Source organism: Corvus brachyrhynchos, unplaced genomic scaffold (assembly GCF_000691975.1).
Source record: "Corvus brachyrhynchos isolate BGI_N302 unplaced genomic scaffold, ASM69197v1 scaffold255, whole genome shotgun sequence".
Lineage (NCBI taxonomy): Eukaryota > Metazoa > Chordata > Aves > Passeriformes > Corvidae > Corvus > Corvus brachyrhynchos.
The window spans coordinates 870,398-895,098 of NW_008238358.1; the positions used below are offsets into that span (position 1 = coordinate 870,398).

Here is a 24,701-nt window from a genome sequence, read left to right on the forward strand (position 1 = left end):
AGGCCGCTCGGTGACGTTCCTATGCGTGTGTATAAATTGCTAAAGAACCATATCTTGTGTCTGAAGGCGGTAACTCGGTCTCCCATAAGCGTACATACAGGTGTATATACGTGCTCCTTTCCAACTGCTGTAGAAGTTTTTACTCTGCCTGTTTAAAACTTGTCAGCAGACATTCAAACTAATAACAACAGTGCCGTTTTCTCTCTTTACTAAAGCACCATGCTTCGACTGCTTGCTGTCCCCAGGACCTTAGCTGGGGTCACCCAGTCCTCCAGAGTATGTGGTAAGTGTAGTTTATACCTGGGTCTGTGGTGATAAACTTATGTGCAGTTTATTTATTGAAGGGCACGTGTGCATGCTTGGTTTGCAGGCTAAGGGATTCTGTGTTGCACTGTTTGTAGAACTGGGGTTCTATCAGCACTGTATAACTAAAATCAGGAGTGTGGGGTCTGATGGTTTGCATCTAGCAGTAAGTGAAAGTTGTTTTTGTTTTCTTTTTCCGTGTCCTTCAGGACGTACAACTGCAACAGCAGCCAGCAACCAAATAGAGGTGTTTGTGGATGGCCATCCTGTATTGGTGAACCCGGGAACCACAGTACTGCAGGTGTGGGGAATGGCATTCTGAATTTTCTGGGACTTCCCATCTTACTTCTTGGCAGCATGTTCTGTTCCACACAGCAGAAACCTACCCACCTTTACATTGTTTCTTGCAATTCTTTAGGGGTGTTTTAACTGACTGTGATGCAACTTCATGTGACAGAAATCCTTGGAGGAATTCAGTGTATGAAAAAGAAAAATACACTATGGTTGCCTGAAAGAAGATGCATGCAGCATCAATCCCAGCTACAAAAATTTATGCAATGCAATAACAGACTTTGATAAATTCTGGTTGAACTTCTGTCTCTGAACAATAAGTGACCTCGTAGTCTTTCAGAACCTGTAAATTTTGTAAAGTCTTGTTACAGCGTGTCTTGGTTAAATGAGGGATTGTCTCCTTTTAGTTATTAGCTGTTACAATTCAGGGTGCTCATCCTTAGCTGCTTTTATTATTCTTAGTGTGGGAAGAAAGGGAATCTGGATCTCTCAGCCTGTACTGAGCATTGTTGCCTTTCAGGCTTAAGTGTCAAGTAAAGCTTCTTTTTAAGGAGCCATTAAATGGGGATGTGTATAGTGAGTTAGAATATTAAAGTACATAATTTATTTCAATATGTAGCCTTTGTTCTTTGGATACACGTTCCTAATTTATTTAGGCATTAGAATGCCCCCAGCAGGAACCTAGTGTAAATTTTTCTTAAGTGCTATTTTTTCAAATTAGCTTTTCAGGTTTGCTGACATGGTTCTTTTTGCTTTTGGTAGAAATTGTCAGAAAAATTAGATCTTGTTAGAGGGCTTTTTTTATTAAAGTTGGTGGTGTTTCTTCTGGCAGGCATAGCTGTTATGCTGTAACATAGATCCCGTAAACCCCCATCAGCTGTGGGGGTTTTATGCAGGAAAGGCTGTCTTCATCTGTTCTCTGCAAGTTTGTTGGCTCTGTCCTCCTGTCTCCTCTTCTGTCATGTTGTCATTGAGTTTGGGGTCTGCTGAAGTTGAAGATTGACTCTGCTGGAGTACCTTTATACAGAGTGTCAGTGTTGCTGAATTATCTGAAATCATTATGCCTGTTGTTGCTCTCTTTATGTTTTTCAGGTTTTGCTTTGATGCACTTTTCTTTAAAGAGTGTTTGTGTTCTTAAAAAAGTTATTTATATTGTTAGTGCCCTGTTACAGAGAACTGTCTCTATTATTGGAGGAAAGAATGAAAGAGGGGTCAGTTCTCATTTCCTCAATCATTTACAAAGGTTAGAGAAACTGTATTTGTAATTGATATCTTGGCATTTTTTTGCTTTGTCACAATTTTTTATTTATCGTCACTTCTTAAGATGGAAGGTCAAATGCACTCTATTCTTGAGCACTGACAATATTACTCTTTGAAAAGCTGCTTAGTGTTTTCTGAGGTGGAGCTGGAAAGTCTAACTAAGATTTAATTCTCCTTTGTTTCTTATTTTTTTATAGGCCTGTGAAAAGGCTGGAGTTCAGATACCTCGTTTTTGTTACCATGATCGTCTCTCTGTTGCTGGGAACTGTAGGATGTGTCTTGTGGAAATAGAGAAAGCTCCAAAGGTATTGTTTGTGTTTCGTAGGAATTGCAATATGGAATTCAATAGGAATTTTTTTCTGTGCTTGGTCCTAGTTTAAATCTTGTAAATAATTGTTGTCATTTAGCTGCTCAGAGCATTTTTTTCTCATCTCCCTGCTGGACAGCAGGGATTGCCTATGGGTCAGAGTCAGTTCTCAGGTTATTATGGATTATCTTGCTCTTGGATATGAGCATTTGATAGCTGTGTGTTTGCAGTTAGATGCATTTTATGCTTTGTAGTTCAAGCTTCAGCCATGCATTTTCAGCTGATACTACATAAATAATAAACTTCAGATACTGTATGAATTTAGCTGTAGGATAACCATCTGCATTCTAAGTAAAGATTGCAGTTAGTAGTTTCTATTTTAATGCATTCATATCTCTTGGGAAATAGTAGTTGATTTCAGGAGTGAACACTGTCTTCAGCAGTACTAAGAAATCTATGCACTTTCTTTTGAAGTTCAGTCTTGGATTACACGTTTATACTCACACATAAAATTCTTTAGGTCACCCCAACTTCAATTCCATAGTTTGAGCTTTGGGTCTCTGGAAATGTTGGGTTATCACTAAAGGTGGAAGTCACAATGGGATTGAAAAGTAAGAGGGATTTGCTTACTGAGCAGGCATTCTTGTTCATCTTGCAGTAATCTTGAGAAGAATTTTATTCCAAGACTTTATACAGGCTTTGTGCAAATAAATGTCTTGTAAATTATTCATACTCTGAACTTCAGTTCTAGAGGTTTTCCAGATGTCTGCTGAAGCTCTTTGATTTGCCTTGTACCTGTTACAACTGACATTCTTAATGCTGTAACTGCTTGAATTGGGACCGGAAATGGTAGAATTTTTAACGTTAAATAAATCATAACTAATTTAACCTTTTTATATAGCAGATTATTACTAAATATGGCTTCTAGCGACTTTATCAGTTAGACTGTTTTTTTCCCTTGCAGACCTCTTTATTTCTATTTATTTATAACGGATACCTACGTTAGAATTACGGGGGAGGGAGTGGGGGTTTGTGCCCATGCTGAGAAGAAATATATTGTATTCATGCTTGCTTTTTATGGTGTTTGCAGCCAGTTGCTGCTTGTGCCATGCCAGTTATGAAGGGCTGGAATATACTGACAAACTCTGAGAAGTCCAGGAAAGCAAGGTACCTTTCTTTTAGCCTCCTTTGGCTGATTAGTTGTACCATCTGCTAAATGGTGTTAAGTTGACATTAACTTCATTCTCTGAACCTAACAGAGAGGGTGTAATGGAGTTTCTGCTGGCAAATCACCCATTGGACTGCCCTATCTGTGATCAGGGTGGAGAATGTGATCTACAGGTACAACATCCAATTAAATTGTGTAGACTTATATATAATACTTTTGTCTTAGATGAAATTGTGCATATCTAGCAGCCTGGATATGTGTGTGTTCTGTTGTCTGTTCTAGGACCAATCAATGATGTTTGGCAGTGACAGGAGCAGATTTAGAGAGGGCAAACGTGCTGTGGAGGACAAGAACATTGGCCCGTTAGTCAAAACCATCATGACTCGGTGTATACAGTGCACTCGATGCATCAGGTAAAGTTTACTTTTCACTGAGGAGAGTACTGAGCAGGCATATTTGTGTCAGTTTGTTACTAGTGAAAGCAACCCCATGAGGGGTAGTCAGTTTTTAAAAACTTTCTTTTCTGATTGTACTTAAAATTTTTATTTCTGTTAGTGACTGATAGCTGGTTTCCTGGAGCTACCAGACAGGAAATAGAGAGATGGCCAATACATGAAAGTGAAATCAGAGTTCTGCAGGGCAGAACTGGTCCCATGGTGTTGGTGCCAGAATGGATATATGACTTCCTCAGCCACAGTTGTAAGATCTGTTTATTTTTGATAGCCTCTGGTAGCTATATTTGTGCTGTTCTGTAGTCCTGAGATGCAGTAGCAGCCAACTTGAGCCAGATGGAAAAGAATACAATGTACCCAACTAGTTCTAGAAAGAACTTGTTAGTTAGGACTAATCTTGGACTCAGTTTGTGTAATACAGTGAGTACGGAACTGTTCTGTTTTTTGATGTAACTCCCCCTAATTTTTGTAGCCCTTTCTGAATGAAATTCTGCAGATGCTCCTGCATGTGATGGCACTGACTAATGCATCTAAACAATTGTTTTCTTCTTTCAGGTGTATGAATTAATGTTTTATCTTAAGAAAATGAGATGAGGGCTGAAAAATGTTCTGTGTTGCAGTTGTACATTCCAGATATGTTTCTCCTCCTTTGTGCATCTACCAGGTTTGCCAGTGAGGTTGCAGGGGTAGATGACTTGGGAACAACCGGAAGAGGAAACGATATGCAAGTTGGTACTTACGTTGAAAAAATGTTTATGTCTGAGTTATCAGGAAATATTATTGACATCTGCCCAGTTGGTGCTCTTACCTCCAAGCCATACGCTTTTACTGCACGCCCATGGGAGACAAGGTAGGTGCCTTAACTCATACTGAAGACACAGCTTTCTCTGTGTCTTACACCTTATCTTAGAATAGGTCCATCTGTGATACCAAGGGTTTTCTCTGATTTTTGTTTTCTGCATTTTTGTGGTAGACTTTTCCATAGACTGAATCTGACACAAATTCTGTTACTTACAGCTTATTTAAAAAAGGAAGAATGTTATAGCTTATAGACTGCTCTTCCCTTATTTTTACCCTTAAATGTTTTTGACTTGTAGGTTGTGCTGATTGCTTAGTAAAAGATGTGTATAAAGGAAAATACAAATTAATTAACTGAGTAATTGTTGAAGATACTATTTAAACTATCTTGTGAAACTAAGCTGTCCAGCCTCAGAGCAGATCTCCGTGCGATTTTCTTAAGTAGCTGTTTAACCCTAAACAAGACCTGAAACACATTCAGGAGACAGAATCACAGAATGTTAAGGGTTGGAATGGACCTTGAAAATCATAGAGTCCCAACTACCCCTGCCATGCACAGGGACACCTCCCACTAGACCAGGTTGCTCACGACTTTATCCAGCCTGGCCTCGAACATAGGGGCATGCTGGTTTGAGCATCCCAAGGACATTCCAAATCCTCAGGAGCTATTGCAATGAGTCTGGAGGAGCAGGGGAAGGCGGAGGGAGGAAGGCGTCTCCCCACAGATCGGCTCTCCGAGAAGGGAGGGTGTAATTACCAACAGTGTCCGCTGGAGGGCTCCCGAAGCTCGGAGCCGGCAGCGATGCTGAGCGCAAGCACCGGATCAGACTCTGGACCGGCAATTCTGTCCTGTCATAAACCAGTGTAGCACACGATGACGGGATGACATCCTTAACCCACCCTCCAGAGATGGTAAACAGCAAACAGGGAACGTATCCAGCCAGCAAGGTGTTACATAACACAGCTCTGAGAACGTGTGCAGCAACTCCGAGACTAGCGCCCGTTAAACTAATACAATGAATACTTGTAACAAAGTCGTTTTCACACACTCTGGTCAGATCTGTTGTTATCTCAACTCTTCATGCCCCCACTGGGTGCTTAAAAGGACTGTTGTGATTTAATTCAGCAGGCAGCTAAACACCACATAGCCACTTGCTTACTTCAGTCCCCCATGGAGAATGGGAGAGAAAATTGGGGAGGAAAAAGATAAAATTTATGGGCTGAAATAAACACAGTTTAGTAGGCAGAAAAAGAAAATTATAATAATGATAAAAGAATTAGTATATGCAAAGCAAGTGATGCACACTGCAACTGCTCGGCCAGTCCTGGAGCAGCAGCCCCCAGCCAGCTTTCCCCCTAGTTCATATGCTGAGCTTGCTGCTGTGTGGTGCAGAACATCCCTTTGGCCCGTTGGGGTCAGCTGTCCTGCCTGTGTTCCCCCAGATTCTTGTGGCCCCGAGCCTCCTTGCTGGTGGGGCTGGGTGAGAAGCTGAGAAGTCCTTAATGTGGTGTAAATGTTGCTTAGCAACAACTAGAACATCCCTGTGTTATCACACTATTCTCACCCTAAATCCAAAATACAGCACTATACCAGTTACTAGGAAGAAAATTAACTCTATTCAGGCCAAAAATAAGACACTGTTGCTACTTATATATGAAAGACTGAAAATGGTTTATTTGTTCTTCTAAACAGGAAGGTAGAGTCAATTGATGTGCTTGATGCAGTTGGAAGCAACATCGTAGTGAGCACAAGAACTGGAGAAGTGATGAGAATTTTGCCAAGGCTGCATGAAGATATCAATGAGGAATGGATATCTGACAAAACAAGGTGTGTGGATGTGGTTGTACCTACATCTTTATACATGCATTAAAGGCACACTTTGCAGAACGAGAAATGTGCACAGTAGCACTGACTTTGGGATTCAACTCTTAGTATTGTAAAGCTACAGTGAAAAAAAATAATTGGTAAAATGTTTTTTAATTCTATAATTGAAGTTGCTGAGTTTTCTAATGTTCTGATTTTTGTACCTTATTTTCACAGTAACTTATTTGTATTACTGGTTGCTTTGTGTGTTTTTGAGAAGAAAAACTTTCGGGGGAAATATTTCTCTTTTCTAAAAGCTTGCAATTAGAAAACTCACTGAATTATACACAATTATCTTTATCTTTGTTCTTTTATAATATTCTTGTTGTTCATTTAGGTTTGCTTATGATGGTCTGAAGCGTCAGAGACTTACTCAGCCAATGATCAAAAATGAGAAAGGAGTGTTTGTTTATGCCTCATGGGAGGATGTTTTAGCTCGTGTTGCTGGTGTGGTAAGAACGGTTTTCAATAGAAGTAGTCTAAAATTAATTTCTAAAGCTGGATGTATTACAAATATTAATATCAAATGGGTTGTATCAAAAAAGCTTTTCTCTTTAAGGTTAGAGGGGAACATTTGCTAATCCATTGTTTCCTCATAAATTTCTCATTTTTACTAATACTTCCTGTTTCATGGATTGGACCTTTTAAAGAACTTTTGCTTTCATTTGGAGCATTGGGAGAGAAATTACTTTTATTCAAATAGGAAAGTAAACTGTTTCTTCAGAAATTTAGGAGGAAGCAATTTTCCCGAATACTCTGATCTATCTGAAGACATCTTTAAATTTATTTAAACCGTGCTATCACCACTTTTGCCATCAAAGACATTAAATCTGTATTACTTATATCTGAATTGTGCTTTCTCAGTGCTTTCTCTGTGTGGTGATTGATTCTGCAGCTCAAATGAAGTGCTGCATGACTGCTCTGGATTTTGATTAAAAATTTTATGTGGGTGAAGTAGAATTGAATAACTGTAATTGAACTTTCCTCAAGGATGTTTTTGCCCATACTACAGTAGCAGGGTTTGTTACAAAAACTCTTGCTTCTCAGATAATGCCTTTGACTTAAGTTTACTACCAGAGCTTGTGTTAGGGAAGTTTGTATTCTGTCTGCACTGTGGCTTTGTTAAAATAAAAGCATTCACCAACCTTCCTCTCTCACCATACCAAATGAGAATTAGCTACATCTGAGTGATGACTCAAGTAGGAGAGACCTGCATAGAATACAGAGAGCTCTTCTTTCCTTATCATGAGTTCTGAACGAGCTGGAGTTGCTGCCTGGCAGGAATCAGACACCACTGATCCATTTGTGCTACTCCAGGCCAGTGGTTGCACTGCTGGCTTTGGCACACCTTAATATGACAAGTATTTACCTGGGCCAAATGAGAATTTATTTCAGTGGTTTCTTTTGTTTGTGTTTATACTTCCTTTCTCTCCAGCTCCAGGCAGTTGACGGTAAGGAAGTAGCAGCAGTTGTAGGAGGGCTGGTGGATGCAGAAGCACTAATAGCTCTGAAAGACCTACTGAATAGAGTGAATTGCGATACACTCTGCACTGAAGAGATCTTCCCTACTGCTGGAGCTGGGTAAGAGGACAGGCAATGTCTGTCTGTAATTAGTATGTTAATAAATTTTCCAGTCTGCAGATCATCTCATGGCAATATTCTGAAATTAGCAGGGATAACAATTGCTGATGCAGTGTTTATTTGAATTTACAATACTCACATATAGAGAGTATTTATGGATTGTGAGTTGATGCACAGTTAATCTCTACTCCAGCAAGGGTTGCATGCTTTACCCCCATGTTGTACTGTATGTATGGCTGCTGCAGTTTACCAGTGAGTACTGAAAGCCAGTTACTCTCTTGTGAGCTGGATAAGTTGGTCTATTTCTATTTGTGGTGTGAAAACTTTAGTACAGTTATGATTAGTAATTTGGATTGAGAAATCTCTTCTTTCTCTTTCTTTCCCCAAGATGAAAAAGTATTTTGAGCATCTACAATCTTTACCATTCCTTCCCTCTACTGAATTTTCATCCTCTTTCTTACATCTTTTTGTTATAGCACGGATTTACGCTCTAACTACCTGCTGAATACTAAGATTGCTGGGGTGGAGGAGGCAGATGTCCTCCTTCTGGTTGGCACCAATCCACGCTTTGAGGCACCGCTTTTTAATGCTAGAATTCGAAAGAGGTTTGTATTACTTGGTGGCGAATAAGCATGTGAATCCATCTGGATTTGATAGAATGCTTGGTTGGAGCTGCAGGCAGTAACTTGAGAGCATTCATTCAGATGGGATCATTGGATTTAGTTCACCTTTTAGTAATGGGAATGGTTATTTATGTGGGGAAAAAGGGTAGTACCCTATAGTGTAGAGCTAGTTCATTCTCACTTTGACATTTTACATTAAGTTCATCTACTCAGACATTATTCCTTTGTTACATTACACAGACACCTCAGATTCTCTGTTTTATAGAAGTCTGTTGAAGCATATTCCTTGCAGATTTATTTTCAGCATCGGTTTACTGGTTCTTGTATTGTAACAAATCAGATGTGCTGAGTTTAGAAGCAGTCATTCAAGTTTAACATTTTCTTTGCCAAGTAGTGTGGCTTGCCCAAACTTTTGAACATAGCTAATTCAATTTTAATAACATATGTCAGTATGAGGCAAGTGAGGTCTATAAAAGCCCTGTCCTTCTTAATGCTAGGATAATGTAATTTTAAACAGTAATGATGTTGAAATTTTGAGAGGAGAAAATGCAGTGAGGCTTTTGAATGTATATGTTTCATGTATTTTTATAAGTCTGTGCCATGAGAAGCTGCAGAAAAGAAAAAATGGCTAATCAGCTAGCTAAATTTTTCTGTGTTTATCTAAGAAATAAGTGGATTTCTAAAACTGAATTGGCAGAAATTTGAGGGGAGGAGGGAATTGAGTTGTGAAGTTGTCGTAAGGTGTGTTGCTGTGCTGTTTCTGGAACATATCTAGAGAAATAATCCTAAAAAACCTTTAGGCTTGCTTAAGTCAGAATAAAAGCTAAACTGCATGTTAAGAAAACAGTGAATGCCATTTAAATTCCTTTGCAATCCTATTTTAAGTTACTGCTGAAGTTATAATTAGTGGCTTTGGTTGGGTAAAACTCTGTATTTTTAAAATTTTTATAAAATGTTTGCTGTCTTTTCAGCTGGCTTCACAATGACTTGCAAGTGGCCCTTGTCGGCTCTCCTGTGAATTTGACCTACACTTATGAACATCTAGGAGACTCCCCACAGATACTTCAGGACATTGCTTCTGGCAAACATGCCTTCTCCAAGGTACACAGAACTTAAGAGTGTGACTGTTAAATTCCACAGATTTATTCCACAGTAATAATCTGAATTCCCCAGAGACAGATTTGAAGAAAAGTACCATATTGTAGATGGGGTTATGTGCTTTTAATCAAATGCAGAGATGAGGTAATGATTAGTGTGCACCAAATATGTATAAACTGTGTAATATATTCAGGTGTGCAAAACTGTGCAGTGCAGGAAACTCCTGGAATAGTTCTTGACATAAAACAGGCTGTTTAAGGCGTTGCTGTTTCCACTTAAATGTGTGGTTATCGAGTGCACAGTTCTGTGTTTACAAGGTAGTTTCCTGCTTTACAGCAGTTTCTCTTGGCTTTATCTCTAAATGAAACAATGACCATTTTGGAACTGTAGATTTGCATGGAAGAGTTATGGAGAAATTTTGGGATTTATTACATTTTCTGTATCAAGAATTGTCTTCATAGCTGTGGAATGAATTTCTGGTTCTTAACTTGCATAGGTCCTCGACCATGCCAAAAAGCCGATGGTGGTGGTGGGAAGCGCAGCCCTGCAGCGCAGTGACGGAGCCGCCATCCATGCTGCTGTTTCCACCATTGCACAGAATGCCAGGGCCAAGAGTGGTGCTGATGCTGATTGGAAAGTCATGAACATCCTACACAGGTTTGCTTTAAAATTTTTTTGGGAGTAGCTTGCTTGCACGTTGGACTACACGGGTTACCACAATGTATGTGTACAGATTGCTTTGTATACACACAAGCAACTTAATGGGTTAAAACCTGTAGGGGATATACAAACCTGAAGTACAAGCTAGCAAAATCTTAATAAAAATGGATTCCTTGACCTGGCAAACTTTTCAGGCTCTCCATGAGATTTTGTTAATTTATTATATTCAAATGTAGAATTTAAGGTTTCGATTTAGGCATAGATTACAAGAGAGTTTAAAAACATCTACCACAGTGCTCAGTAGGATGCACAGCAGACCAGTGTTACTTGCTAAATGACTGCATTTTTTCTAGAGGAAGAAAAACAAAATGGCAAGCATATTTAAATAATATGGTTTGTTTGTTTTTTTTAACATTCCTTTTACTGTGCAACTTCTCAACTGAATAGTTAATAGAAAAGCTTCAAAGATTTTCATCTGAGGGTTTTTAATCTTAGCTATTCAGTTTACCAGGCTATTACTCCTTTAAATAGACAAGCGTCTCTTGGACAATCCTCCACCACTCCCTTTCTAAAATTCTGACTGTCAAATTGACCATCTCTGTAAAGGAAAAATTATTTCAACAAATGCAATGGCACTCTGTTCCAGAGACTCAACAAATTTCTTCTGCCAAAAGCGGCTTCATTGATGTAAAACTAGTATAGTTAGAGCAGGGCTTGGTCCTCTGAAGGAAACTTAAATATAACATTCTGCTGCTGAAACTGAAATACTTAGTACCAAAACACTGATGAGTTAAAGAACACTCATGATACAAGTGTGGTTTGGCAGTCTTTCATATTGACTTCTGTACTTATGGTGCACCATCCGTTCTACCTTAAGTGTAAAAAGCAGCTTAACTTATTGAAACCTCTGTGTCTGTGTCAGACAAAATGAGTTACACTGGAAGACTGTACTCTAGAGAGAATCTTTTTTCTTTTAAATAAGACTGGCACCTGATTATGGAGGATTATGCAAAACTGTTGCTTTGGAAAAGGAAGACTGCCAGAAAATGAGAATGATTATTTCATTATTTTAAAAGTATTTTTATGTGTGAATAAATGAATAGTGATGAAATAGTGGTCTTAAGTCTTTGATGATTTTGAGTAGTGATGGCCCAAGAGCTGGTCTTTCATCTTCCATGTGAGTGCCCTGAATTAAAGGCCTGATGAGTTCCATTCATAGCTCAAATGTCATCTGGAGCATCAAGCTTCACCAGTAAGCTGCCTGCTGCTAGGTCCTGACTTTCAATGTGCACCTTTATTCTTGCTCTCCCATCTTAAATAGGTGACATTGCCTGTGAAAACTTTAAATGGTGTCAGGTTGTCAAAATGCAGAACTAACTTGATACTCTGTCAAAAATTTCAGCTGCCTTTAAGCTTCATGTTTGTCTTGTTACTGCTAGGAACCTCTTTACATCCCTTCAAAATATTTAGTCAGAAAAAGAAGTTAGGTCTGTTCTGATGGGAGAGGGAGAATTCTGACATAACTTAAAAGTCACGATGTATTTGTTCCTACAGGGTTGCAAGTCAAGTAGCTGCTTTGGACCTGGGTTTCAAACCAGGAGTCGAGGCAATTAGGAAAAATCCTCCCAAAGTATTGTATCTCTTGGGAGCAGATTCGGGTTGTGTAACACGTCAAGACTTGCCAAAGGACTGTTTTATCATCTATCAAGGTAATTAGTACATGTAAATTAAGAAGTGTTGGAGAAAAGCATAAACAGTGGCATAAAACCCTTTGAGGAATTTCAGCCTTTGTTTTCTGCCAAGAAGCGGAACTTCTAACACATAACTGAGATACTGGTTACCTATTTCTTAGGTAAAGATGGGAAACAGTTGATGAGTAATAAGGGAATATAAACCAGTATAGGTCTTCAGAAACATAGCTTCAGACCTGGCAGACAAAACAGCTTTAGTTTCCAGCTGTTCTATCATACCAAAACATGATCTTAATCTAACAATACTTGTTCCAAGAACCTCCCAAATCTGAGTGACTATAGAGACTGAAGTACCATTTACTCCTCCTTGTAGTCCATTCATTCTCCCCAATGTGTTAGGCAAGTAAGACCTCAGAGCAGTCAGCCTAACAGTCTTCAGATTACAGGCTGAGCAAAACTTAGAAAATCCTTTTTTTCTGGGAACACAGAAATTCTGTGTTAGTAAAGCATTTCTTTTTATTTTGACTTACTTATGTCTCATGTGGCTGTGTACTGTTTCTTCTTCCCATGTATTTAGGGCACCATGGGGATGTGGGAGCTCCCATGGCTGATGTTATTCTCCCAGGAGCAGCATACACAGAGAAGGCAGCCACGTATGTAAATACTGAAGGTCGGGCCCAGCAGACAAGAGTAGCAGTAACACCTCCTGGGATGGCGAGGGAAGACTGGAAAATTATTAGGGCTGTCTCTGAGGTACTGTTGCTGTTTTAAGTTGCTTCTAATAAAAATACACTGAGAGGTTAAGTTCCTTTTTCTAAACACTTTCCAATGTAAAAAAAAGGTAGATTTTCAGGGAAACACATAGTTTTAAGAAGTAATGTTTTGTATTGAATCCTGTGTTAATTCTGTGAATTAAATCATATTGTTTCCCTTTTGAGGATTGCTCTATTATTGTGGCTGCTGTATGTTGTTGGAATGCATAATGGGAAAGCTCTGCAAATTTTGCAGGTCTTTGTGAAGTGCTTTAGAGGAAGCTGCTGGGAGCATGCAGTTTCTTGTTTTTTAGAAAGAAAACAGCATAGACTCTTGAGGCCAGGATCTGGTGTCATTAGATGAGGTCAGATACGTGCTCACTACTCACAGGGAACAAGATGCATTGATAATTGCATCAACTTTTATCACCTTTGGTGGTAAACTAAGGAAAATGCAAGTATGGAAGGAGAAAAGTACTTCTTTTCTTTTTATCCTGTGTATAGCAAACAGGACAGCCTGGTTTTTAACATGGGGAAGTGTTGACTATGTAGGCATCAGAAGTGCAACAGAACACTGTGACTTTGCTTCAGTTTGTGCATTCTAACTGCCTGTGTTTTCAGGAGTGTAGGCTTTTCCCCACTTTACCTTAGGGATGTTAATGGATTGGTAATCTAAACCACTATGAATTAAATCCCTAGAATTGATGGCATTTCTTTCTGTGAATCTCTTAGTTGGCTGGTTTGACCTTGCCTTATGAGAACCTTGATCAAATACGGAAGCGTTTAGAAGAAGTATCACCCAACCTGGTTCGATATGATGATGTGGAAGAAGCTAACTACTTCATCCAGGCAAATGAATTGGCAAAGGTAAACAAAACTGAAGCATCTTGGCATGATTTAGTGCTGTTATATAGCATAATGCTTTTTAAAAAAAATCTTCACATGTAGTATGAGAAGCATTTTTGACACGCACTGAATGCAGAATTCACGAAACAAATGCTTTGGTAACAAGTTCCTATCATAAAGGTGACTTTCTTTTCCTTTCTTACCACAGTTAGCGAAGCAACAGCTTCTTGCTGATCCTCTTGTTCCACCTCAGCTCACAATAAAAGACTTTTATATGACAGGTATGTATAGTGTGGGTATGTATAGTGTGGGCTTTTCCTTTCTGAAATCAGCAGAACATTTTACTTAGCTTTACAGTAAGGTTCTTACGATTAATTTAAAGCTTTCTGCTAAGATACACAGGATTTGAGTCTTTGGAAGAAACAAAATTTTTCAGTAAAATTATTTGGAATTTACATAAAGCACAGACTGTATTTTCAACTAAGTGATTTTATTTATCCTCTTTGTATCCAGTCTTGTACTAAATTTATTTTGTATTGTGTCTGTGCACTGACATGTTTGGATTTCTTTTTTTACAGATTCTATCAGTAGAGCATCACAGACAATGGCCAAGTGTGTGAAAGCTGTTGTTGAAGGTGCTCATGCAGTAGAAGAGCCCTCCATCTGCTAGAGACTAATCAGACTGCCACCACCTCCATCTAAGTTTTTGTTGCAGTTAACTGCTGTGACTGATACTTTTTTTTCAAAATCTATTTGACAGGCTGTTGTATTTTTTTTCCTTCCTTCATTCACATTTTCATCACTTCAAATAGCCCCATCATACTACAGGACTATTTCTGTGTCTGAGGGAACATGCAGCACTCAACTTACTGTACCCAGAGTCAGGGTACATTATGATTGTATACAAATAAATTATAATACCAAGCCACCTATTACCTGTGTAATTCATGTAGCTCGTGCTTCTTCCATGAAAAGAATTCAGTAAGCAACTCAGACTCAGTAAATCTTGGTTTTCTAGGAAGGAGTGTACACGACAAAAATACTAGATAGTAACTTTCTTCTAGGGTATCCAGGTATCTTAATTTTAAACCCTGGTCAGAATGTGAACGTGCTATTTTTGTAATGCACTTTTAAAGGAAGTTGTCCCTCATACCTGGTTTATGCCAATGTTCAGGCCTATCTCTGCTCTGGATATTTGTATGTTTCTTCATTTACTTTCAGTTGAGACTGCTCTTGGAGAAAATACAAATAATTTTGATGTTGTGGGGGAAAAAAGCAGTCTTCACACAGCTTCCTCATACTGAACTGCTTTAAAAATTAGCAGAAAGACAAAAAGCCTTTATACCAGTTCAAATACAGAAAAAAAATCTCAGTTTCTTTGTGCATTGATCTTTATATAACAAAGTGGGGGAAGGGGTTGTGTGTGGTACTTTTTGATTGGGTGGTTGGGGGTTTTTTTATGCTTTAGAGTAACTTCAGACCAGTAACTTTCTCCCTCTGTGTTATGCTGGTTTATATAAGTTTGGAAGAAGGATAACTTCCTCTTCAACTGGCTACTGAAGTTCAGTGTAATTCTTCCAAGAATTGTGAAAATGAGAACAGTATCATAAAGCCATCACTTCCAATTCTATTATAAAAAAAAAAAAGTGTTAATTTTGCATGAGGAAAAGCTACGCTTTTTACCATAGAGTAATACTGAATGCATGGGGGTGCTGCTGTAGAAGTCTTAGTTTTATAAAATTCCTTTTTTCTTCCATGCTTAGAATTTTTCAGTGACAAACAAGTAACTTTTAAAAAAATTGTTTTCCTCTGGCCCAGGAAGAAAACTCTTCCTGGTTATCCTGGTGTATGACGGTGTCCTTACATGAGCTAGGTCTTAAATGTTGGGCATGGCTTTACTCAGCCTGCCAACTCCAGTTACCAACAGGGACGGGGTCAGTTCTCGTGGTGGTACAGAAAGGGCAACTGTTCATTTTATTCAGATACTGCCATGCATGTTAGTGAGGCAGCAAGAGAGACTGCAGTCTGGTTTTAATGGGGCAGTTCACAGGACCAAGTAGAGCATGAAACCTTCCTTGTGGAATGTTACTTCTTTAGGAGGAACAGGGGTTTATTGGCACATAGCAGAAGAAAAATGTGTATGACATCTGCCAAAATGTTTAAGAAGAAAGGGTGTAGCTGAATCCTGTATTCAGAAAAACGTTTGGTTCTCAGGCTCCTACGATGAAAACCCTTTTTCACCCCCTTTGTCCCCATGGTGTACAAACATAGAGGAGTAACCTCAGCTGTGCAACAAGTCAGTTACCACTTCAGAACTTTTAACGGTTCAAAAGCTTTAGATTTTTTTTTCTCCTTAAATATTGTAGCATTACTTTGGGAGCTTTGAAATGCTTTTTGATTTTTGTGAAAGCTCTATGTCCTTCAATTAGTATGTATAGTAGATTCTTGTTTCTATTCAAAAACTGTCCAGCCTTTAGCAAGAAAGGCAAGAAGGTAAAGAAGTACATGTGGTGTTCTCTGTCCTGTTTCTACTCTATTTCCCACCTAACTAGTCACCAAGTACAGACTTACTCGGCCAAACTTGGTAATAGCAACAAGGCTCTATAAATTTGACAGTTGGAAACTAGATAGTAAAGAGAAATCTAAATTAGCATTCTTATCCACTGCGTTTAGAGTGTAGCCCTTCCCTTATCTCTTCTGTTTGCTCTGGTGGCTGGACAGCTGGTACACATGAAGGCTTTCACCCAGCTAGAGACAAAAGGATAATAGGGGTCTGCAAAGGCAGGGAAGTGGCATAGGTTGGGCAAAATATTGGAACAAAAATTCCAAAACCAGGGCTATTCACGCAACTTACTTCTGTTTATTTAAGAGAAAAAGTTTACAGTTAGTGCTCCTATTTGCCGGTTCTGAAGCTGCAACCTCAGATTAGAGAATTACGAAAAAGCAGCGATAAAGAGCTGGGATGGTGGGAGATAAACACGCTCTGAGTATTGTTCTTGGTGGTTAAGGTAAGGGCTGACCAGTCAGGTGATCACACTGCCTGAGCCGCCAGTGTGCTGATGCAGCTCACTCCACGTGTAAGGCCGGTGGGTGCCTTTATCTGTGCTGGAGTGGGCAGGGGCTTTGTCAGGCTTTGTTTTGGAGCTGAGCCCAGCCCCGGAGGAGATGCAATTCCTGCAATTCCCCGAGTGCAGCCCTGGTTCCACCTGGTGGCCAACTGGCAGAACTTCTCAGCGGGTGCATCGCCAGTTACCTTCAGCTGCAGTAACCTTCATCTCGCCTGCTCCTGTGCACTCCTGCCTGTACAGCCTGCCAAGGAACAGGAATGTGTCTGGGGAGAGATGGATGGGGTTAGCCATTAAGTATCCTTCTCTCTGAACACAGCCCTGTGTAAACACGGCTCTTGCGTGCAAACTATTAACCCCGAACATGACTAAGATTAAACCTTGCCTTTTTGTAGCCTTATCTTCAGCAGGTGGTTGTGGGGAGTAGAGAAGGCAAAGGGTGTGTTAATTCAAGGTAAAACCATACTATGCAGTTACATTTTCAAGCAAGTATAGGCCAGGTGCAGTCAGATTAAAGAGAAACTTCAGATTAAAGAGCAACTATATCTGCAGGCAGATTTAAGCATCTAAGTCTAAAACTGTGGTTTCAAACCAAACAACAACAAAAAAATCAAACAAAAAAACCCAAACCAACCAACCAAAACCAAAACAAAGACCCCAAACCCTGTTCAATAGCCACCTTACTGAAAGCAACAGCATCTCATGGGTGCATCCCTGTAGTTCCAAAGGGTGAGTGCTTAAAACCCTGGGCAGTGTAGTGAGCTTCTTCAGTAAAAAGAAACATAACGGAATTCAAGTCAAACAGGTATGTCCTCAGCAAGACTCTGAAATGTCCAGCATAATTAGGCCATTCATAAAAATAGTTGTAACTGACTTATTTTTTTAATGTATTTTGAAGCATAGCTCAAGGCAGAAAAGAGAGCGTCTGTAGCATTTCCCCAAGAAGTACAAGATTTTGAATCAGTGCCTCTTCTGAGGCTGATAAAATTTTTGCAAGACTGTCTGCTACATGCTTGATTGGGGGATGTGCTGTATTTTAATGTTGAAACCAACAAAAAAGCAGCTCTAAACGAAAAGGCTCATAGCTCTAAAGGAAAAGCAGAGTGGCAGACTGGCATCAGCCTTAATCCAAAGGGGAAAGGTAATATAACTTCATCTCTGTCCCCACACCCCTGCTCCTCATAAAATACTCCAAACAATGGCTAAGCCAAAACATCCTCTCCCGAAACAAGACAGTCTCCTAATAATGATTTGTTGTGTTGTCCTTCGAACATGCAGTAAGATGAAATCACCTTTAATGATGAAGGGTTGGAAGATGACTCTTTCAAGGCACTGACAGGACAAACAGAGAAAGTGCTGAGAAGCAAACAGATAGAAGAGGACTTCATGCTGACTACCAACATGGAAAAAAAGTACTAAATAAATGGGGAATTCTGGAGAACAGCTCAAAGTTAAGGACTTGGCTGACAACTGCAGTAAGCTTTTTAGACGGAGTACGAGAACCCCACAAAATGTTAAAATGCCTAAGTTCTCCCAGAATTGAGAAGTTGCATTGCTCAAGAAGTTTTTAACTTCCTATTTAAAAACAACAAAATACAAAACAAAGCCAAACACAACACACCATTTTCAATTTCTTAATAGATGTTAACAGATTATTATTATTCATAAAATGCCAAATGGGCACAAGAACCTTTGCAAACAAAACACTTAAGTTCACAGAGAGTCACAAGGAAAACGTAGTTCAGAAATGAACACCAAATCCTTCACTGTGTGTGTGGACTTATACAAGTCACGGTCCTTTCTGTTGTGTAAGGTTTTATCCAAAAGACACTTTACAGTAACACATATTAGTTGATGGAATGATGTCAGCAGTGTCCCCAAGTACCCAGATTACTCCAACTCTCCATAGCTCAGCACCACAGAAAAATGGCAGAGAGAGACATAAATAACACATATAAAGCCTTGTGATTCAAACAAAATGAGTGATTCCATGATCAGCAAAGCCTGCTATGCTAAACACTGTTAATAATTATTATGTTTTCCTCCACCTACATGTACACATCTATTCACAGTGCCTAATGCTGAGAAGCCTATTGAGATTTAGAGGCATAAAAGGGAGTAGAGACATCTCCTCACTCAGCCAATACTGAATTTTGAATATACTTAACTAATATTTCAAAGAAATTGTTTTATTTCTTTTTGTTGTCTGTACACCTGTGTTTATGTTTGAAATGGATCAGAGATGAGAACCATGTATCAAAAAAAAAACATACTAAGAGCAAAAAACTTCATGTGTAACAAATAACTTTCAAAAGCCACTGGAATCCCATGACCCTAGACACTAATTAAGCCTTATGCTTTGATGTTAGTTCAGCTCCAACTGTTTTTGAAAAATCCTGTCCTTTATGCTTTTTATTTCTCAATTATCCATCACAGGATATTCCACACCTTTGTTGGAAGCTACTCTCAGAAGACTTAAGAGACTGTTGATTTGGCCCAGAGTGGGAATTCACATCTTTCCAACTTGCAGTGGTGACCAAGACCCTCTGCAACCCAAATGTAAATGAGTAACTGGACTAATAGCAGAGACAAGGACTAAAGTGTATAGCTTCTTAAACACTACAATTACAGTTAATGAAATATCAATAGACAGAAGCAGATAGTAAAAATACGATAGTATACTTTGAATTAACAGAGGCCTTCCCAGTAAAATGGGATGGTATTAGAGCATTCTGCTGGGACAGTTTATTCCATTCATTTGTCCTCTATTTAAAGAGGTCTCCACAGATACCCAACGTACTCTGGACAACCTTCCCACAATTAACAGTCTTACTGTTTTGTCTTTGCTGAGCTTTAGGAAGACAATACCATTTATTTAATGTAGATTAAAATACACATTGATAATGAAGAACAGATTAGTGAAGTCTTAGTTAATTACTATTTTCAGTACAGTTCACTCTCAATTAATTATATTATCATGTAATAGCTAGCATACATCTGCTCCCAATTGGTTAAATACTTCTGCAGCTATACTCCTACTGAAACCTGCAGCAAAATTCCCATTGCTCAAAAAAGCTTTAATGAAGCCCCTAAGACTCAGGAAAACAAGACTAGTCATCTGTACTTCGTGTTGCTTTGCTAGCATTCAGGGCTTTAAACGAAGTAAAGCAAAGTTACCCTGTTGCACATATGGCTCGTCCTATATTTTCAGCTGTGCTATCTGCCATACAGGAGCATGGGTTTGAAGGAGTTCAGCAGATGAATTAAGAAGCTCAATTTATGCCATAACTTGGGTGTATTTCCTAGAGAAGAATCCTCAGAGTGCAGACAGTGTTTTTAACATAAGGACTCTGCGGTTTGGAAAAGGGGCAAAAAGCATGCAAATACACACAACTGCAGCAGACAGAGTAACTGAAACCCAGATATGCGAGACAACCATTGCTATAAAATTTCCGTGTTAAAGAATTGTTGAAAAATAAGACTAAGCATTTTCCCATAATACTAATATTCTGGGATTTAATGGTTAGCTTTACCCCTGAACTTGTCACTATTAAATAAACTAACACCACATAACAGCTGCTCAAGATATTGCTTTGAAGAATGTATCATAACTTTGGGTTTTATTTGATTTCTCACCTTTTTCAGTCTTCAAACGCCTAAAGACAAGATCCTCTATACAAACATGGCTCTTCGGATATGAATATCTCGAATTAATATCTATACATTAAGAATTGTTCCTCCCCTTCACAACATTCACCTGCATTTTAGATAAATTGCTAATCCCTTTCAAAAGCATTTGAAGACATTGGAACTGTTTCCTCAGTGTGTGTCTTTCAAGAAATAATATCAAGATGCTGACATTATAACACTATTTTGTGGAGAACCTGAGACTCTTCATCACATGCACAGAGTCTAAGTCATGCTTCAGAAATTCTCGAGGTCTGCACTCGGGGTACGTACGACCTTGGGAGAGAGTCAAGGTTCATTTCTTGATGCAGCCTCCTCCAGTAACTGGTGTACAACCTAAAGCACCTATTTCATTGCTTTATTAGACTCACAAAGCTTATTCACTGCGTCACTGCCCTCCGTCTCACTACTAATACAAGTGAGACACATCAGCACAGAATGCCTCATTAGCCAGAAACCTGTGATTTACAGAACATTAATGTTCGCTGACCACTCCATGCTCAAGTGTACTATAAGTTTACTGGATGGAGCTGTTGGTTCAGGGATGAGGCCGATTTAAATCAAGGCAGACAGACCCATTCTGAACAAACGGTAGCTTCAGAATACAATTCTGAATGTTGTACAGGGGACCTTTTATGCTTCGGGTTTACACGTTGTCCTTGTACAGAAGTTTCAGAGTCCAATTTGTTCTCCAGTGTAATTTCAGAGTACTGCTCTACCCATCAAAATAATGTATGTCCCAACTTAAGAGTCTTGTCCATAAAGATAAGCAAATCTTTTTTAAAAAAATCATTTCATTCTACATTACTAAAGCTAGCAGATCGCTCCTTTAGGTTGTTACCATGTAACATTTTATTTTCAGCAAAACAATCAAAATAATATCTGCATCTCTTAATAACTTAGTGAAAAGCAAATTGTTCTCAGGTAAATACAGTTTTGTTAAATAAATTTCTCTATCCATAAAGTACAAATTTTAATTTCTCTGTTGCATGATTACACAACAGTCCACGTAACTAAGATCTGGCAAATTTTTCATCTTTACTTTCTCCTCCTTAAAAAGATTGAATTTTTTTTTTTTTTGTACAAGATACTAAAAGTATCCCATTTCAACTTTTCCTATTCCAAACTAGATTCAAAATGTTTCTCCTTTTGCTTGGCATTAAGCTTCTGGCTTCACAATTAACACACATCAAATAGATCTCAGAATGTCACCAAAATGTGTAATGCTACTATGATGCATGTTTAAATTTAGGCATTCGAGTAATCCGATTAAAGTCAGCATCTGCGAAGTCAAACACATAAGCCAAAGAAAAGGTTTAATAATGGTTCAGTGCACAGGTTCTCAAGTGCATTGAGAGCCATTTCTCTAAAATGTTGTATCATCTGCATCCCATTAAAAAAATACAATTCCAAGATACTAAGTGTGCTGTACAGATATTCTCAAGAGTACCACAGAGAGATGCAGCATAGATTAGTTGTTCATGGTGTGCCTCTCTTCCTAAAACACAAACCACATCTTAATAGCCCAATGAAGAGAACTTGAACTGTAGTTGAATTATACTGAACTATTGAATTACAGTTGAAAGCAGCAATTCTCTTGTTTAACACAATGGTTGATACAAGAAATCACTTTGTACAGAAACTTCAATTTGGTACTCCAGCAAAATCCTACTGACTTGGTAAGAGTTTTATGCAAGGAATTATAGAGTGATCCTTCAAACACTTTTGAATTAGTAAGTGCTAGCAAGGCCTGCAGGCATTTGCAAAACTGGGGTCTGAGAATTTGTCCCTTTATCTATCTATTTAGAATAAAAGAAAAATAAATGCGAGTTTATGCCACATTTGTTGAATTACTGAATCAATTGAGATAATTTATTTGCAATATTTCAAAGGGCTTGCGGTTTTTCAATCATCCCATACCTGACCAACATTTGTAATCCCTGTCATTCCTGTAATGAATTTTAGGTATAGGATATAAAAGTAGTTTTTGTTGAAATAGCTTACAAAAATAATCATCATATTTCATGCTCCAGAGCATACAATAACGACTGATAAAATTATGAAGGACCCTAATTATTGCATTACTTCTATACAAAACACAAACTCTTTCGAAATACAATATAGGAGCAACATATTTGGGGTTTTTTTGTTGTTTTCTAAAATTAGCAGAATTATGCATTTAATGGATTAATACCTGAAAAACAGAAAAAAAATTTGAATAACAGAAAAACACCTCCCATGCAGTAATTTCATTGAATGCAACACTCTGGATTACTAAAATGAGCTAGGTAGACTAACCATAATCTAAAAAAAACCCCTGCTAAACAAAAAATAAAAAGTTTGACACAAAGACCAGCTGACTTTTAATCATACTTTAATTAAAATCTATTTATCTAAATGAAAAACCCACTATGAACACACGAACTACGCTCACCATGCAGGCTGGGCAAACTCAAAGTACGTTTTGAAATGTGGATATACCTAAAGGACAGGATTTTTTTTTTTTAAGATTACAAGAACTCAACTAAACCAATATATTTCAGATTTGGGAGGGGAGAGGACGAGGTTGATAACATACTAAGCAATTCAGTACCTTCATCCATATGACCTTAGTCTGACTGCAATTGAATTACTTTATACCACCTGAACAATTTTTACAATGGAAAAAACATAACGTATAGCTCATTAGTTTCCTAATTATTTCCTCTTCCTTCGGGACAAATAAAAAGGCATCTTTGCAGCTCATCTCTGAATAGGGCTGTACATAATACTACCTCAAGAAACATTACCACAGATCTGCTGAATACAGTGATCAGTATCTTCACCTATAGATACACCACAGCATCTCACATTGTTTTGACAGCATTTAATATATCTTTTACAATCTAATAAAAGAATCTGCAACAAAGAAAAATACTATTAATTTATATTACAAGACACTGTAGTATAAATTTATAGCATTTCTCAACTCTGTAAGTAAGTCAGGGATAATATTCATAAATATCAAGAACAAAGTCCCCAAATCAAAACATTAAAAGAACCAAAACAGATTTTTAGAAGGCTGCAAAGTGTTTTGAAAACATTAAAACCAAAACTCAACTATTGCCCCCAAATTTCTTGCTATGAGTTCTGTTTTTTTCACATCCCATCCTGAAGGGCAGACAATGCTAAATTTATGACAGCACAATTTCTCAGATATCTATCACAGGTTCCTCTCACATTAAATCCCCCATAGTTTCTCTAAATAGCCTACTCTAGAAAGAAATAAAAAAGTAAAAATAAAAAAAAAAAGGTTTTTTTTTTCCTATCCGTACATTCAATTTTATTTACAATGCCTTGAGAGAAAGAAAGACGTTATGGTACAGTTACACCAAACTATCCGACATAAATCTCAGCTGTTTACTAAGATTACGAATACCAAAAAAAAAGTTACACCAACTTTCACAATTACACACTAATTTTTAGAACCATCACACAATGACAAAAAAGTTATCAACTTTATAAATACAGAAAAAAATTACATGGTTTTAAGAACAACAAAGTTACCAAAAATATATATTTTACCATACCTCCTTTAAATTTTTTTCCCGAGAGTTGATCTTTACAGGTTATTAAAAAAAATATTTCTTCAGCCACAAGCCTTTGTATTTTATTTTTATTTAAAATAAAAAGTCACACAAATGTTAAAATATTTTGGTTTTGGCCATTTGGCTCCCTCCTCCAAATTGACACTTTATAAAAACCTTCTGTACTTTTTTTTCCCCCTCCCTCTCTCCCTCTCTACTACCTCCAAGATGGTAGGAAAGTTGTTGTTTTGGAGGGCAGAGGAGCCGCTCTCTGATGTTATGTCCTCTCGGTGCCTGTAGTGGTGCTATAGGAGGCTGCTGGCTCTCTTCTTGAGCAGCCCCAGCAGCCCTGCCTTCTTTGCTGGAGAATATATTCAGGGATTCCCCTTAATAATCACCTACCCTCTGAGCACTTTGTAGTTTTAAAATAATAAAAGAGCCCCCAAAGCTTCCTCCCCACAAAAAGCAGGATCTTCTCAGAGACAGGGGGGCAGCAGCTCCTCAGCACAGAGCCCGAGCACATTCCCAGTCCCTCTGCTGGGGAGGAAACTCTGATCTGTCAGCCCAACAGAGGGAAAGGGGGGAGAGGAGAGAGAGGAGGGAAAAAAAAGCAGCTGGAAAGGTAAGCCAGGCCCGGCCTGCATCCCCGGGCTCGCGTAGCGCGGCAGGCGGTGCGGAGGGTGCAGGGC

At 38.5% G+C, this 24,701-nt stretch overlaps 2 protein-coding genes and 1 long non-coding RNA gene across 5 annotated transcripts in view; 2 read left to right on the forward strand and 1 right to left on the reverse strand.

Annotated features, from left to right (window-relative positions):
* Positions 1-75: 75 nt before the first annotated feature.
* NDUFS1 (NADH:ubiquinone oxidoreductase core subunit S1) lies at positions 76-14,626 on the forward strand. Its single transcript, XM_008634692.2, has 19 exons — positions 76-100; positions 216-283; positions 513-604; positions 2,052-2,159; positions 3,252-3,328; positions 3,421-3,502; positions 3,612-3,742; positions 4,446-4,631; positions 6,273-6,407; positions 6,781-6,895; positions 7,879-8,024; positions 8,501-8,629; positions 9,619-9,748; positions 10,242-10,402; positions 11,960-12,114; positions 12,674-12,849; positions 13,581-13,715; positions 13,903-13,975; positions 14,273-14,626. Exons 2-19 carry the CDS (start codon positions 220-222, stop codon positions 14,362-14,364), a joined length of 2,187 nt encoding a protein of 728 aa, XP_008632914.1. The 5' UTR covers positions 76-100; positions 216-219; the 3' UTR covers positions 14,365-14,626.
* A 1,908-nt stretch (positions 14,627-16,534) lies between these two features.
* On the reverse strand, positions 16,535-24,314 carry LOC108447029. Its single transcript, XR_001862387.1, has 2 exons — positions 24,234-24,314; positions 16,535-17,025 (listed from the first exon to the last, which is right to left on the reverse strand). It is a non-coding gene; the product is annotated as an uncharacterized LOC108447029 (long non-coding RNA).
* INO80D (INO80 complex subunit D) overlaps positions 24,087-24,701 on the forward strand; it is a 46,502-nt gene continuing 45,887 nt past the window's right edge. For all 3 annotated transcript variants that reach the window (XM_017735634.1, XM_008634694.2, XM_017735633.1), the window contains exon 1: positions 24,087-24,634. The gene's annotated coding sequence lies outside the window, so the exon portion shown is untranslated. The remainder of the gene's footprint in view (positions 24,635-24,701) is intronic.